General features: G+C 43.8%; 1 protein-coding gene across 1 annotated transcript in view; it reads left to right on the top strand.

The window, feature by feature from the left end:
* The window catches only part of CUBN (cubilin), a 277,325-nt gene that overhangs the window by 86,833 nt on the left and 175,635 nt on the right, over nucleotides 1-14,857 (top strand). The window contains exon 28 of the mRNA XM_060097791.1: nucleotides 4,809-4,959. Coding sequence (XP_059953774.1) covers nucleotides 4,809-4,959 — 151 coding nt within the window. The remainder of the gene's footprint in view (nucleotides 1-4,808; nucleotides 4,960-14,857) is intronic.

The following is a 14,857-nucleotide window of genomic DNA, read 5'->3' as shown; positions in this document are numbered from 1 at the left end:
TGCTCTCTAAAACTATCAGGCATTCTCTACTATACCTAGAATTCTCCCTCACGGCAGATGAATTATTTCAATTACATATTAAACTCTAAAGGATAAAGTTCTTTGGGGGTTTTTAAAGATTTGTAATAGGAACTGGACCAAAATTTTTTTCTGGAAGTTTCTCCATATCTTAATGATACCATCTCAAAGAAACTCTTGATTTAATTTCTTTATATGGACTATATTTAATTCTTCTTATGATTAAACCTCCACTATAAAAATGTTTTTCTTCCAGAAAAATTTCAAGTAAATAGGAAAAACAGTAGTTAGAAAAAGTGTGAATTCGATGCTGATCTAAAATAGAAAGGGCTAAGTTTTAGTTGTTACTCACTGTGATTCTAAAGTGGGTTTAGAAAAGAAGTCTACCTATACATCCCAAACTGAGATAGGAGACAATTAGTTATAATTTCATTCATTAGGATCACAAATTTTCAAAATCATAAAACCATTTAGCAACAAAGAGGCCCTTGAAAAGCACATTTCTGTTCTGAGAGTTCTTTCAGTTCATAAAGTTGATTCTTGCTGAGGGAACAGGTTAGCTGACCCTGGGTTTCTCCAGACTTGAGTTCCAGTGATTCGTAAAGTACCTACAAAAACCTTAATCTTACAAAAATCTCACTCTGTCAGTGATGTCTTTGGTTTTCTGTCTTCCATTTTGTATGCATGGGTCTGTACTATTTAGGAGTCTACGGATCATTTCATGTTGCAACTGTAGTCAGAAATCTCTAATGGTCTCATCACCTATGCATGCACCAAATTATCAAACCCGTGCAAAGGAAGTAGATAGAAATTGGCAAGCGAGACTTCTGCAAGAGATTTCCTTCCTCTTCGAGTGTTGTAAGAGTGGTTGAGATGTTTCAGGGTGGTGCGGGGGTGGAAGATCTAAAACGCAAAAACCCTAAAGGAATCTTCTCCTGAAGAGGATAACTGAAAAGATTCTATACAGCAGGTTTTGTACATATACATATCTATATCTGAAGATACATCAAATGGCAACTTGAAAATGTAAACAGCATTTCAAGTATTAAAAAAAAAACCAAACCTCTAAACACAGTTATACAAATTCGATCTTCATATTCACAGTAAGAATCTCAGTCTTTTACTTCTTAATTTCTGCTAATCTCCTTCCTATGGACTCAAGGCCTCAAATACTGTTCAGATGGGGTAAGTCTTGGGGCTTTCTAAAAGCCAGGAGTGGTACCCTTAGTGAGACAGAACCACATGCTGGCCAATAGTCCCCGTGAGTCACAGCTGGGATGGCCTGTGGTTAACATTCTGTTCTGAAAACAGAATCAGGAACAGCAGGCACCCACTGGTTTCCACGGTAACCGGTATTTGTGTACTTTGAAAAATGACTGTTCCTTTTTGGGTGGTAAATTTAACGCGGGAATGAATTGTTGCGGTGACGTTAGCCATCTGTGTGACTATAAAGAAAAACCCGTGATTTAATTAAGTGTAAACGTTAGAAAGACATAAAATTAGGGGTATGGGATTTTTTCTTCTAGAGAGGTATTTTTCTACACTAATTAAGTCATTAATTTATTTGACATTATACTTAAGTATTTTCATCAACGTCTATTGGATGTTTATTTCAACGCATCATTCTCTTCCCTCCAAAGGCAAAAAGAAACTACTTGTTATTCACCACTGTTCCCCCCAGGCCTACTCCCTTGGCCCCCAACCCCCATTCCATTCACAGTTATTTAAGAGCCACTGGGATCAGGGGCTCTCCTTCAGTAAAGTAATTCCATCCGGAAGGAAGAAAAAAAAACATCCCCTCCAAGTAATGTGAAAGTGTCACGTTTCTTAACCTTGCTGAGCTGGGAGGCAAAAGAACTCCACTCTTTAGGACCGTGCACAGAATCTAAACTAGGGCTCCTCAAAATGTCGCTACCGAGTTTTTCAGAAGATCCACGAAGCCGAAGGCAATTCTAGTTCTAGAGAGATCTTACCTCATGTTTTGTTGGCTAAAGATGAAGTAATTAAAGTCTTGGTCACTGCAGTACAATCCAAAGTTTAGAATGAGCCTTTTGGAGTGGAAACCAGTAGAGCTGTTTTCTTGTTGATTATGCTTTGGCGTGAGAACAGTATGTTTATCTGTGTACTAATTAGTCTTGAATTGGAATTCATACCCTAGGTTTAATAGGAACTCTGTGGCTGAAATAAATACGCTGCAGGGAAGCAGTAGTTTAGGAATAAACAGGTTACCATACGGACCCTCCTGCCCCTCTACCTCCTGCAGAGGGTGGCGGGTCTGGAGATGGGAGGTGGGGGGCTGTTTCTGTTTCCTCTTCTTTTTATGTGGCTTTATTCTTTCTCTCATTTTTGCTCCCTTCTCATGTCTTCTGTCAACCACCTACAGTATTAGAGGTTTGATCATAAATACACACATTCAAAGCAGCGGTGTTTAAAAAATGAAAAGGAAGCTGAAGAGACAGGTCTGAAAACTAAACCTCACCTTTATCATGTGCATAAAACGCTTAAGTTTAGCACTTAAGCGTGAGTGACAGGCGCTTCCCTCGTCGTGCAGTGGTTGAGAGTCCGCCTGCCGATGCAGGGGACACGGGTTCGTGCCCCGGTCCGGGAAGATCCCACATGCCGCGCAGTGGCTGGGCCCGTGAGCCATGTCCGCTGAGCCTGCGCGTCCAGAACCTGTGCTCTGCAATGGGAGAGGCCACAGCAGTGAGAGGCCCGCGTACTGCAAAAAAAAAAAAAAAAAAAAAAAAAAAAAAAAAAAAGAGTGAGTGACATAACGGACTTCTGAGTTTCTCTTTTTAAACCTCAACTGACCTTCCCCGCGTCGCACAGAAATGTACGGCTGGTCAGCCGCCCGTTTTGAGAACTCAGTGAGACGACCCAAATTTAGAAACCTGCGATTTTTATTATGACCTTGAACAAGGCCCTTCTGCAGAGTGGCCACAAAGGATGCAGACCTTTTGCTGCCTGAAAAGAGCATGCTGAAGTTTAGGACTGTAAGACCCTAACGTGTATCTAACTGTGCAGCGTTAAAGTAACAATGCAGATTAAGTGCCATTAAAAGCAATGCAGCTGTCGGGGAGATGGCTGTGTTCCTTCTCTGAAGCTGTATTGGGAACCTGCCCTGGACAAAGCCCTGTGCTAGGCTGTGAGGGGATGTAAGAGGTAGTCTGGGCTCTAAGGAAACTCATCATCAGTAGGGGAGAGAGACACATATGCCTATCACCAGAATGTGCCCATTTCCACAAAGAAGCACAAATGAAAAGCTGAGGGGTTTCAAAGGAAAACTAATTTATGACCGGCTACAGGGATTAGGGAAGGCTCCATGGAGGGTCTTTGTAGAATCTGATTAAGAAGCTTTCCATGCTCAAATCAACATGCTTCAAACAGTATTTTCTATCATAACATTTCAGTAAATAAAAATAATTTGGTCAGTATGGAATTTATTGAATCCAGATGATACATTTACATACAGACACACACAAGCACATACACTCACACGTGTGTACTCTTTAAGAGAATAATAAAGGAAGTCCATGATCAGACACTTTCCATTTTTTTATAATGGGCAGCTCATCCCAAGGGTAACTGGAACAAAGCATTTAATGTGGACATTTGGGGATTAAAAGAAAATGTAGTGGCCTGAGTCATGAGGAAGCCAATCTTTTTGGATTATCATTATTTTTACCAATTGAAGAGATATGGCAAAGATGTTTATTTTTTTAGTTTGGAGATATGTATCTGATGAAATTAGGCAGATAAAGGATACCCAACAGGATGTATAAGTACCTCAGTGGGGAAATGGGCAAAGACCTCACAGAAAAGTTGCAAGAGAAGAAAAAGAAATGCCCAATAAACATGAAAGAAACTTCAACCCCAAAGTAACAACTTAAGACAATTACAAAAAGAAAACAAATTTTCACTATTAGCCCCACTTTTTAAAATAATAGCAGTCATAAAATATTTCCAGAAACTGCTGGTGGGAGAATAAATTGGTATAAACTTTCTGGTAAGCAGTTTAATAATATATATCCAGAGCCATGAAAGATCATGCTCTTTAATTCATTCCCTTTATAGGAATCTTTCCTAAGAGAAATTTAAACTATCAAACAAAGACTTATATTTATTGGCCCCCAGATTGGAAATATCCTAGGTGAACAACAGTAGAATTATAATGTAAATACAGCATATTAGTAGTATTTTGTGCCACTATTAAAAATGTTTACACAGACTATTTCGTGACAGGCTTAGTGAAAAGCAGGGAACACAATTAAATGTGTAGCCCAAATTGATACACACACATATTCACATATTCCCCTGTGCACATATGTATATATGTACATATACAAACAAATGAAAAAAATGTTGGTAAGAGAAGCTTCTGGTATTAAGAACATATTAACTGTGGTTCTCTTCAGTGGGATTAAATTTTGTATCTTCCTTTCAGAGTTTTCCAAAATGTCTAATTGTTTAGAGTTAGTATTTATTTTAAAAATTTATAGCTTACAGTTATAATACTGATATTCACTGAACATCTCTCGTGTGATTCATATGTGAACCCATCTCACCTGGCCCAGCATTTCCTCCTTCTGTGCCTGGATTATATTGGGTTGGCCAAAATGAACTCTCTGTATATAATTATCTATTTTTAATTCCTGTACTCAACCCACCTCAGTAGATTTACCCGTAGCTTTTGAACCAAGGAACAGCTTTTGCTGCATGAGTGGACTTTGCTTTTTCCATCTGACAAGCCCTGTAGCTTTTCACACTGGGAGGTCTCTCTCTGATTGCAGCTCTATGATGGCCCACGGCGCATGGGGCGCTATTGTGGAGCAGGCATTCCACCTTCAGGGAGCACCACGGGCTCCAGGCTTCAAGTGCTGTTTTATACCGACGGGGTCGGTCACCATGAGAAAGGATTCCAGATGCAGTGGTTCATCCAAGGTAAGCCCTTTGCTGATCTCAGTTGTATTTGGTAGTTGCTGTTTGACCAAGAACCGTTCCCTTTGCAATTCTATATTTGGAAACAGTACCATCCACGAATAGTGGAACTGATCTTCGGTGGCTGTGGGGTGCCCGTGGCTGTGGCAGCTTGAAGCGGGATCTCAGTTCCCCGACCAGGGATTGAACCCAGGCCGCGGTGCTGCTCTGGCTCTCGTCTGCTTTGTAAAAAGAATTTTAACAAAGAGATGGAAAACAGTGAAGCAGGTAAAGTGTTTATTAGGAGAGGAATACGTGTGGAGAAAGCACGGGTGGGCTCAGGTTGAGAGAGAGAGCTGTGCCTCTGGGGTCGTTTAAATCACTTATACGGGGCAGTTCTTCCGGGTCTCCTCTGGCCAATCATCTTGCTTTGTCTGGCTCTGAGTCCGTATTTGGTCTGACTCGGGCCCCCCACCTGTGTGCGCGTGCACTTTTTAGCCAAGATGGATTCCAGCTCAAGGGTCTCTGGGAAGTTGACAGAACATATTATGATCTGGCGCCCCCTCCCTTCTCCGAGCCCTGAGGACCCTTTCTGTGCATGTGTAGTTTGCGAGGTCTCCTTGACCTCAAGAATGGGAAATAGGGCTTCCCTGGTGGCGCAGTGGTTGAGAGTCCACCTGTTGATGCAGGGGACAGGGGTTCGTGCCCCGGTCCGGGAAGATCCCACATGCCGCAGAGCGGCTGGGCCCGTGAGCCATGGCCGCTGAGCCTGTGTGTCCGGAGCCTGTGCTCCGCAACGGGAGAGGCCACAACAGTGAGAGGCCCGCGTACCGCAAAAAAAAAAAAAGAACGGGGAATATATGGTCTCTCTATCTTCTCTCCAAGCAGGGCTCAGCTCCTCCTCGCTCCTTCCATTCTCTTTATCATGGAGCGTCTGTCCACAAGGGACAGATTCCAGCTGCTCAGCCTGGGGCCCGTCTATCTCCTGCCTCAGAACCTGCGTGGTAATCTAGTGCCAGGCCTCAGAAAGTTTACTCAGATGTTGGGGGCTCTTGGAGAGTTGAATCCTGTTGGGGTTAAGACAGGAAGTGAAGTCCAAGTGGACAGGATTTGGGTAACTGCTTCAGGAGGTGCAGCCATACACTGCTTACGAGAAAGGTGGAAGCAGAAGGAAGTTTCCAGGGGTGAAGGCCTGTACCTGGGTGTGGCAAGCAGGTCACAGGGTGCGATGGAGTCTCTCGGGGGAGTGGAGCAGAATGCGATTTAAGACTCACCCTGACACTGAGCAGAGAAGGAGTGATGGGGATAGAAGGGGAGGACGAGAGTCGGTCAGAGAGAGAAGGGGGAGGGAGAGGATTGGGCTGTGAGGGGAACCTGAGCAGAAAGCTTGAGCCAGTGATGCACTAAGCCAAGGACGGGGGTCATATCTCCCAAACGAGTAGGGGCAGGTAAGAGCCTGCCTGCGAACTGGTGGTTCCGAAAACAGGTAGGGATCATCACTCCTCTGAAGATGAAAATTCGTCTTAAGCACAAGTTCTGAAACTTCTAGACTGACCTCATGTGGGCCAGTCGAAAGGCAGAGGACCCCAGGGCAGTGCTTCTCAGACCCTGGTCCCCCAAAGCAGCAGTAGAATTGGTGAGAAATGCAAATTCTCAGGCCCCATCCCAGAACTATGGAATGGCAAACTCTGAAGGGAAGCCCAATAATCTGTGTCTTAACTAGTCTCCCTGGCGAGTAAAGTTGAAGACCACTCTCCTAGAGTGATCTAGACCTGAAAAATACAGTCCTCGTGAATATTATACAAGCAGTTCTCGGCCAAGAGCTTAGGGCTCACTACTAGGATTCAATCAACTTGAAAGAGGAGTGGAGTTGCCATGTTATACCTGGAGTCACACTCAGACGTCCTACACTGTGGTCCCGCTGTCACAGTCAGGGGTGAGCCCAGGGTGAGCAGACATGAATGTGTGTTGAGGGTTTTTAACATCCTAGTACATGTATTATCTGCATCACAGCACTTTACACAACTGAAGAGCCCTATTACATACTTGAGAATGTAAGACGTTCTATTATTACGAACTGGAGCCTGAGTCTATTTCGTTAAAATATACGTATAGGGTGTTTCAGTATTTAAAAATATTCAGTGGTAATCCACAGCTACTTATAACTTGAAATACAGATTATAAATTCCCAAAGTACATGAGCTATGATAATTAAGCTTGTGGAAGTTCTGGATTGTCCTTTTCATCAAACAGGTAGATTTAACCTTGGAATGTCAATTTATTGATCGGAGCTGGATTGATTCATCTCTGTAATACAGCCCATCTCTAGTATTGTGTGACTCAGAAATAGCCTGACTCTGAGGGAACTAGAGACAGTGTGGAAAGACCTAGAAGAAACAGGAAAATCTTGGGACATGGCCCAGATTCTGAAGGGCAAGGGGTATTTTCCAGAACGGTGTTTCTCAAGCTTCCACATGGATATGCGTCACTGGGGATCTTGTTAGGATGCAGATCCTGATGTGAGGGCTGAGGTAAGGCCCCTGGATCTGCATTTCTGAAAAGCTCCCAGGTGATGCCGTTGGCATGTCTCTGTAGACCAAACTCAAAGAGCTTTCTCTTCTCTGATCTCTGAAGCGGTAAGGTTCTTTCTCCCTGGGGCCCCAGCCCTTATCCTACTGACACTGAGTCAGAGAGTGGAAAGCGAGAAATGCCAACCAGGAGGCCGAGGCTCGGGGCCTAGGGGCGCGGCCCTCAGCCCGAGATACACGCAGGAACTGCCTGGCAGTTTTCACAAGTACCGGTGTCTGGGTTCCAACCCAGGAGATAGGATTCCATTGGTCTGCGGTGGGACCTTGACTACTGCTAATTTTGAAAATCTCCCTAAGTAATTCTGCCATGTAGCTAGGACAGAGCATTTCAGGAGAAGCAATTTATTTTGCTGGTGATATCTTTTTCCTCAGTGCGCTGCTTCGTCTCCCCTCCAGGCTGTTGTAGCCATACTAGCCCAAGGCCACACTGAGGACTTCATGGTCATTATTGGCTACCCTGGACGACTGGGTTTCTCCAGCCAACACACTAGGCACGGCTTTGAGTTTTGGTTGGGAACATTCTTTTCTTCCAGTCCCGTTTGGAATCTGTCTTCATGTGGGAGAGTCAAAGACATCCTCTGTCTCTTCTCGTATCCTGTTTACTATTTCAAAACTTACTCCCAATTGCTGAAAACTTGCTAAGCTTGGAACCAGAGTTGTGCAACAAAATTTTGCCAGATAGGACCAGAACTGATTTTTTTTTTTTAACTCTGTGCCACTAGATGTAAATTATGCTTGGGAAGAACCTTCTGGAAGGAGACTGTTAGAGGTCTAGATCTATGCAAAATTAACTGTCATATACTATCGCTACGCAATGCTGAGTTTATACTCAGCATCTGAACTATGTCTTTAACTCGAGACAGCCGAGAAGAGGGGCTGACAGAAAAGAGAAGGGTCAGGGAGGAGGCCTCCAATGGAAGAGGTTCCCTCACTTCTCACCTGTTGTTGGTAACCTGAAGACATAAATCCGATTTCTAGTCATCCCTGTGTTCCTTCCAGAGATACTAAGGAACTGTTAGTGTGTGACTCCTGCCCCAGGCCTGGTTCCTACCCTCCTGGAGTTTACAGGCGACTGGGAGAAGTAGCCATCCAGCCAAGAGGCACATAAATAGACATGAAATTAGCGGTGTGGTGATGCCACAGGAGCATACAAAAGGGGATTCAACCTGCACAGGAGGCCAGGGCAGTCCTGCATGAGGGTGCAACTTTTGAACTAAAATCTAAGAATAAGCAGGAGCTAAGGAGGCAAATAGGAGAAGGAAAAGGGTTCCTAGTAGAAGAAAGACCCTGTGGTGGGAGGGGGCAGGGTGCGCGTGGGGATCCACACGTCCAGGGCGGCTGGAGTCCAGTGTCACAGGTCCAGCAGGAGGGTCCGGAGAGCGAAGCAGTGGCCTTTGGGTCCCTCACTGTTAGGGGCTCGGGCAGGGACGAGCTCATACCCTCTCTTTCCCGTAAACCCTTCAGATTTCAGAGAAATATGAGTTTTTTCTTCTTTTTATGCATCTTTATTTGGGAGATTATCTGGACATTGAGCTTTGAAGCACTTATGACATTGAAGTATCACATGAGCATACAAAAAAACATGTTTACTTGAAATAAAATGTTGGTTTTCAGTTCCTTTTTTTTCTTGTCATTTAAAAATTTATTTTTATACAACTTTAAAGGTTACTTTCCATGTACAGTTATTACAAAATGTTGGCCGTCTTCCCCGTGTTGTACAGCACGTCCCTGAGCCTGTGCTACACCCAAGGGTTTGTCCCTCCCACTCCCACCCCTATACTGCCCCTCCCCCCTCCCCACTGGTAACTGGTAGTTAGTTCTCTCTGTCTGTGAATCTGTTCCCTTTTTGTTATATTCACTAATTTGTTGCGTTTTTTTAGATTCCACGTATAAGCAATATTACACAACATTTGTCTTTGACTTACAGAGAAATGAGTTTTGAGTAGTATCTGGAAGCACTGAAGCAACATGGCATGTTGTGGGATTTGAATACAAAATATTCAATAAATAATATTCATCATAATATTATGAATATTATTCATAATAATATTTGTAAATAAATATTAAACAGATACAAGGTCCAAAATACACTTAAAAATTAGTCTCAATTTTAAATTAAAGAGAAATATTCTTGAATGTGCCTGTGCGCACATGCACGTGTGCCTGTGTAGGTAATTCAGAAACATTGTCTGAGCGCAGCCTCTTCAGATCCGCATCTCAGAGTCGGGCTCCAGTGCTGGGCCGGGACACCCAGGCTGACAGTGGCCGGGAAGCTGCTCTTCCTCACCAGCCAGAGCAAGTGCCTTTAAACTCTGAGCCTCTTTTCACTAGAATCAAATCTCCTTTCAGACCCTCTTTCTCCTCCCCGTCTCTTCCAAACTATGCAGTGAGAAATCCAAAAACCTCTTTGCTGCAAGTTCAGAGTCTGCAGTGGCATCATTTCCTGACCAATGCTGCCGAAGAAGACTCCCCATGTGCTTCATTCATGAGGCCAATTAATAAATAAACCCGCTCACAAAATGTGCCTCTTTGTCGCCCACACAAATCTTCCATTTGCTTTGAGAAAATGGATCTACAGTCGGGCTTTCTTTGTGGGCGCATCTTTAAAGTGGTGTTGCGGGTGTGAGACTAACCACACTGCGTCGCCTTTATGCAAAGCATCAAAGAGAATCCCACTCTGCAAAGAAAGAAATGGCCACAGTTGCCCTGTCTGGCTAAACGGTGTGCAGTATTCAGCGCTGACAGCATTGTCTGGGGGCTGAATTTGGCCTGGCCTCGGGGACCTGCATCTGGGTTGCTGAAGGGAATATAGAACTTTCTGCAAGCTGCGTGAATAGGGCCTCCCAGCCAGCTGCGCAAACCCCTCGCCTCTTCTGATCACGCCTCCCAGGGGCCCTCTTTCACTTGGCAGTGGAATCCGGCAAAAAAGCAAGGTCAAGGAGCTTTGTGAGTGAAAGAGTGACATTTGCAAAGGGAGAAAACCCCTGAACTGGGAACAGCAGAGGAAGGGCGAAGTGCATGGATCAGGGGGTGATGTCACCCTGGGCTTTCACAAAGGAGAGAGTGGCCTTTTCTCCGGGGAGATAGATGACATCAGCCTCTTGAATGGGGGCTGGTTCCATTTTCTCATCTTTTCAGCTATTAACGAGATTTCTCAAGCCTTGAGGGTTTTTCAGAGATCAGCTTGGGGTTTATAAAAGCTGTATCCTGATCCTGCATGGCTGGCTTGGTTTGAACATGAGCCAGCGCTTTCTGGACCACCTGTGGACACGCAGCACTGTGTCAAAGCGCTTCTAAAAGATGCATTTTGAGAACCCTGGCAAAGACCCTCCCTGAGGTCAGCAACATTTCCCGTAAACCTTCCCTCAGTTCTTTCCCTCCTCACATGGGCATTTCAGTAGTCTTTGTTATTGTTGGTCTTTCAGGGGAATTCCTTCTAATTTGTCGTTTTTTATTCCTTTTGTGATTTAGAGTATGTGTGCCGGGGTTTCTGGGAGGTTCACCCTTTGAGGACAAAGGTTTTATCTTTTGTAATTCAAAGAACAGTTTGTGGTTCTGCATCTTGTGTTATGATTACTTGGGGCCTCTGCGACATGTATTGAGGACATGTTTCCATTCAGTCATTCATTCAACCAACCAACCAGAATATATTCATTCATGACTGGGTTCTGGGCTGGGCGTTTATAAAATGTAGAGAGTGTATTTGTTTTCTCAGGCTGCCATAACAGAATACCAGGTTGAGTAGCTTAAACATCAGAAGTTTATTTCTCACAGTTCTGGAGGCTGGAAGTCCAAGATTGGGTGTCAGCAGGTTTGGTTTCTCCTGAGGCCTCTCTGTTTGGCTTGCAGACTGCAGCCTTCTCACTGTGTCCTTACGTGGCTTTGTCTGTGTGAACCTACTGATGGCTCTGTGTGTCCAAATTTGCTATTCATGTAAGGAGGCCAGTCAGATTGAACTAGGATCCATTCTAGGAGCCTTATTCTGGCTTCATCACTGCCGTAGTAGCCCAATGTCCAAACGCAGTCACATCCTGAGGTACTGGAGGTTAGGGCTTCCGGGTGTTACTTTTGGGGGAGACACAATTCAGCCCCTAACAGAGAAGAAGGAGGCAGTATCCTCGACTTCAGGGCGTCGGTCAGTAGCAGGGGAGACAGACAAAGCAAGTGCAGAATCCATGATCCGTGATGCTGGGGGGCCAGGGAGGAGACCTAGGCTGGCCGCAGGGACTTGGAGAGGCCCTCTGGGCCGCTTTGATACTTGAGCCGAGTTTTAAAGAATAAACAAGAATCAGTCAAATATCTGGGAGAGGAAGGCATTTCTAAGTAGAAGCAGGGAGGCTTGGGTTGATTACGGCAAAGGTTTTCAACCGGTACGTGTTTCGGCTAAAGCACACGCTCCCAGCACCCACACCAAGGAGGTGCAAATTGCCTCTTGGGAGGGTGAAACTATCGTATGCTTCATGTATAAAGCACAGATACATAGAGTACACAGCAGGTATATATTATATCTGCAATATTAAATTATTTGAGCCATTGGGAAAAAATATCCAAAAAGCCTCCTTAGAAGGGCAATAATGAGCACACAATTGAGAAATACGGAGCTGAACGGAGGCTAGAAGGTGCGGCAGGACAAGTTGTCCAAGACCGGTTGATGGGAACTATCGCAAGAACTCGGCTTTTATTTCCCGTGTCTGTCCTGAGCCCTGCTCCTGCACCGTATGCAAACGTTCGCAGGAACCTGGAGGTACGGTGCTTGCCAGGAGAGTGACTTTTGAATCGTGGTCAGCAGAGATTCTGCGGCAGGTTCATAAGGCGAGGGTGTGAATCACGCAGTCTGGTCCTCATCTCAGGCAGAGACCTTTCCCTCTCCTAGTGTCACTTCCTGCTGGGCAGTGATAGAGAAAGAAGCGGTAAAACACCTCTCCCACTCTGCCCCTAAGGTCACTTCAGTTGCGATCAAGAATGTGCCCTTTGTTCAGTAACTCTGTAAGCAAGCTCTTGGTAAAGACAGATGGGGAAAAACATAGACTCCTGCGATTGTTTTATTATGTTGTGTGATATGAGATAAAGAAATCTCGTTCAGTGTGGGTCAAAATTTAAGTAAAAGAGAAGCTTTTAAGAAACCTTAGTGCTGTTGAATTTAAAAGTGATTTCCCTAACTGCTAACTAGGCTTTCTTTCACATTTATACATGCTCTATCCTGCCCTACGTATTCTGGCCACTTCAGCCTATTTGATATTTTGGACTTTCATCTTTGTGTTACTCTTAGAAAATGTTTAAGCCTGGAGACTGAAAGCGAGTACAGTCTTAGTGAAGAACCAAGGCACAGATTGCTGTATTATGATACTGTGTCTGATTTTTATTTATGGCAAGTTCTCACTTAACATCTGTATTGGAAAGAAGTTCTTAATGGATGATGCTAATGTAAAAAAAAATCTGTTTATAAATTTGTAAGAGTGGGATGATCACTTACTAAGAAAATCCTGCAGTGCTTTTTGCCTCGGTTTCACAATTTTTCCAGCAAGGTCCTAGCAACCAGAGGCAGCATTAAACCTAGGCAGACATTTCACTATGAGCGGAAAAGCTAAATCCTGACATTCTTTGCCTCCTTGACGACAAAGGAAAATACACACACACAGAGTTGACCTTCATGTAATGTTGGCTCTGAGTCTCGTATCCAGGGGCAACCTTTTAGCAGTCTGGCATCCCAATTCCCACATCACTACTGTTTGCAGAGGTTGAGCTCTATTTCCACTGCTACTCTTTCAAACAGTTACAAAAAGAAGAAAGTAGCCCTCAAACAACCATGACCTTCCCAAATCATATATTGCACAATTTGTAATAGTCCTTGAGCCTTGGGTCAAAAAGGAGGGCTTTCTTGAACCTTCTGTTTGTGTTCTGGTTCCTTAGCAACAACACCCCTGATAGATACTGCACTTACTTTCCAGGGGATTCCACACTTTTCTGTACAACGTGAAAAAAGAAACCAGGCATTTTTTTCCACAGTTTCAAATTTAGCCCCAAATGACTAAACCAACACAGAATAAACACGATGTTCAGTGTAGAACATAATTTTTGTCCCCGGAGATTTCTCTTTTTGAGCATTTACTTAAATAATGCCGTACTTATCTCTGACATTATGTATCCAAGGACTTGTTTTTTTGTATATGCTGCTGGATATTCAGAGAAACTAAAGCCAGCCTTCCGTGGCCTTGACTCACAAAACCAAGAATGAATCTCTGGTGTAGGATAGTAATTACATTCCAGAAGATTTAACCTAATTCTGTATTCTCTGTATAAGTGATGACATTGATATACCTTATCCCTGATTTTTTTCTCCTTCTAGTTATACTTTCAGACTACTCACAGGCTAAATAATACAGATTTATCAATACTACCTAAATGTAATTTTACATTTATTTTAAGACGTTAATGGTGATAAAAATAAAACCACGTTACCATGTTAAGAGCGAACGAAAACATGATTTAAATGCTTGGTGCACTGACTTACTTGACACCTCATTTGTTATTACTGGACCAAGTAATCATTTAAAATGTTGATATTATAATTTTTGAAAAGCTGGTGTTATCTTTCTACCACGTGCTGGGCCTTTGGCTAGCATTTTAAAAATACGATCTCTTGTCTTCTCCTAATAATCCTCTGAAAGCAGCATCATCATCCACATATTATGGATAAGAAAACGAGGGAGGAGTCTTAGAGAAGTCAAGTGACTTCCCCAAACTCAAAGAGGGAATGAGGACACACAACCAAGTGTGTGGTGTCGAACTCCCAAGTGTTTACACGGCTGCACTCTGCCTACAAGCAAATGATTTTTCCCCACAATTTTTCATTGCAAAAAAGATGAGATGGTATTGCAACGCAGAGAAGGTCAGAGCTTATAGCAGGTAATTTTGCAGCTAAATTCCCACTGAGGATAATGGCTGTTTTTGAAAGAACGTGTGCTGTCTTTCCCAAGTAAATAGTGTTCCAGTTCCAAGGTCTCCCCGCTGAATTGCACGGCTCCTTCTTCCGTAGCAGTGACAGGGGTGAAGTGCAGCACTTAGCCAACAACTGGTTCAAAATAGCTGAGTTTGCTTGTCTGCCCGTCAGCACAGTGTCTGCTTTATTCCTCATTTGTGCAGTGTTCTTTCTCTGGCGTGGCTACATATGGTTGCTGTAATCATACACTGTGAGCTGGGATAGACCACAGAGGTCATCTAATCTGTTACCGTGGCTTAGTTATACAAAAGAGCTTACAAGAGAAGTGCTATTAAGGAGAAGGATAGCTACCCCATAATAGATTGGTTGGACGAGGGTGGAGCGCTTGAGGGTT

This window comes from Mesoplodon densirostris, chromosome 4 (genome assembly GCF_025265405.1).
Source record: "Mesoplodon densirostris isolate mMesDen1 chromosome 4, mMesDen1 primary haplotype, whole genome shotgun sequence".
In the NCBI taxonomy this organism is placed as follows: Eukaryota; Metazoa; Chordata; class Mammalia; order Artiodactyla; family Ziphiidae; genus Mesoplodon; species Mesoplodon densirostris.
Note: the sequence above shows the minus strand (reverse complement) of the source record. Positions and strands in the feature narration are given on the sequence as shown.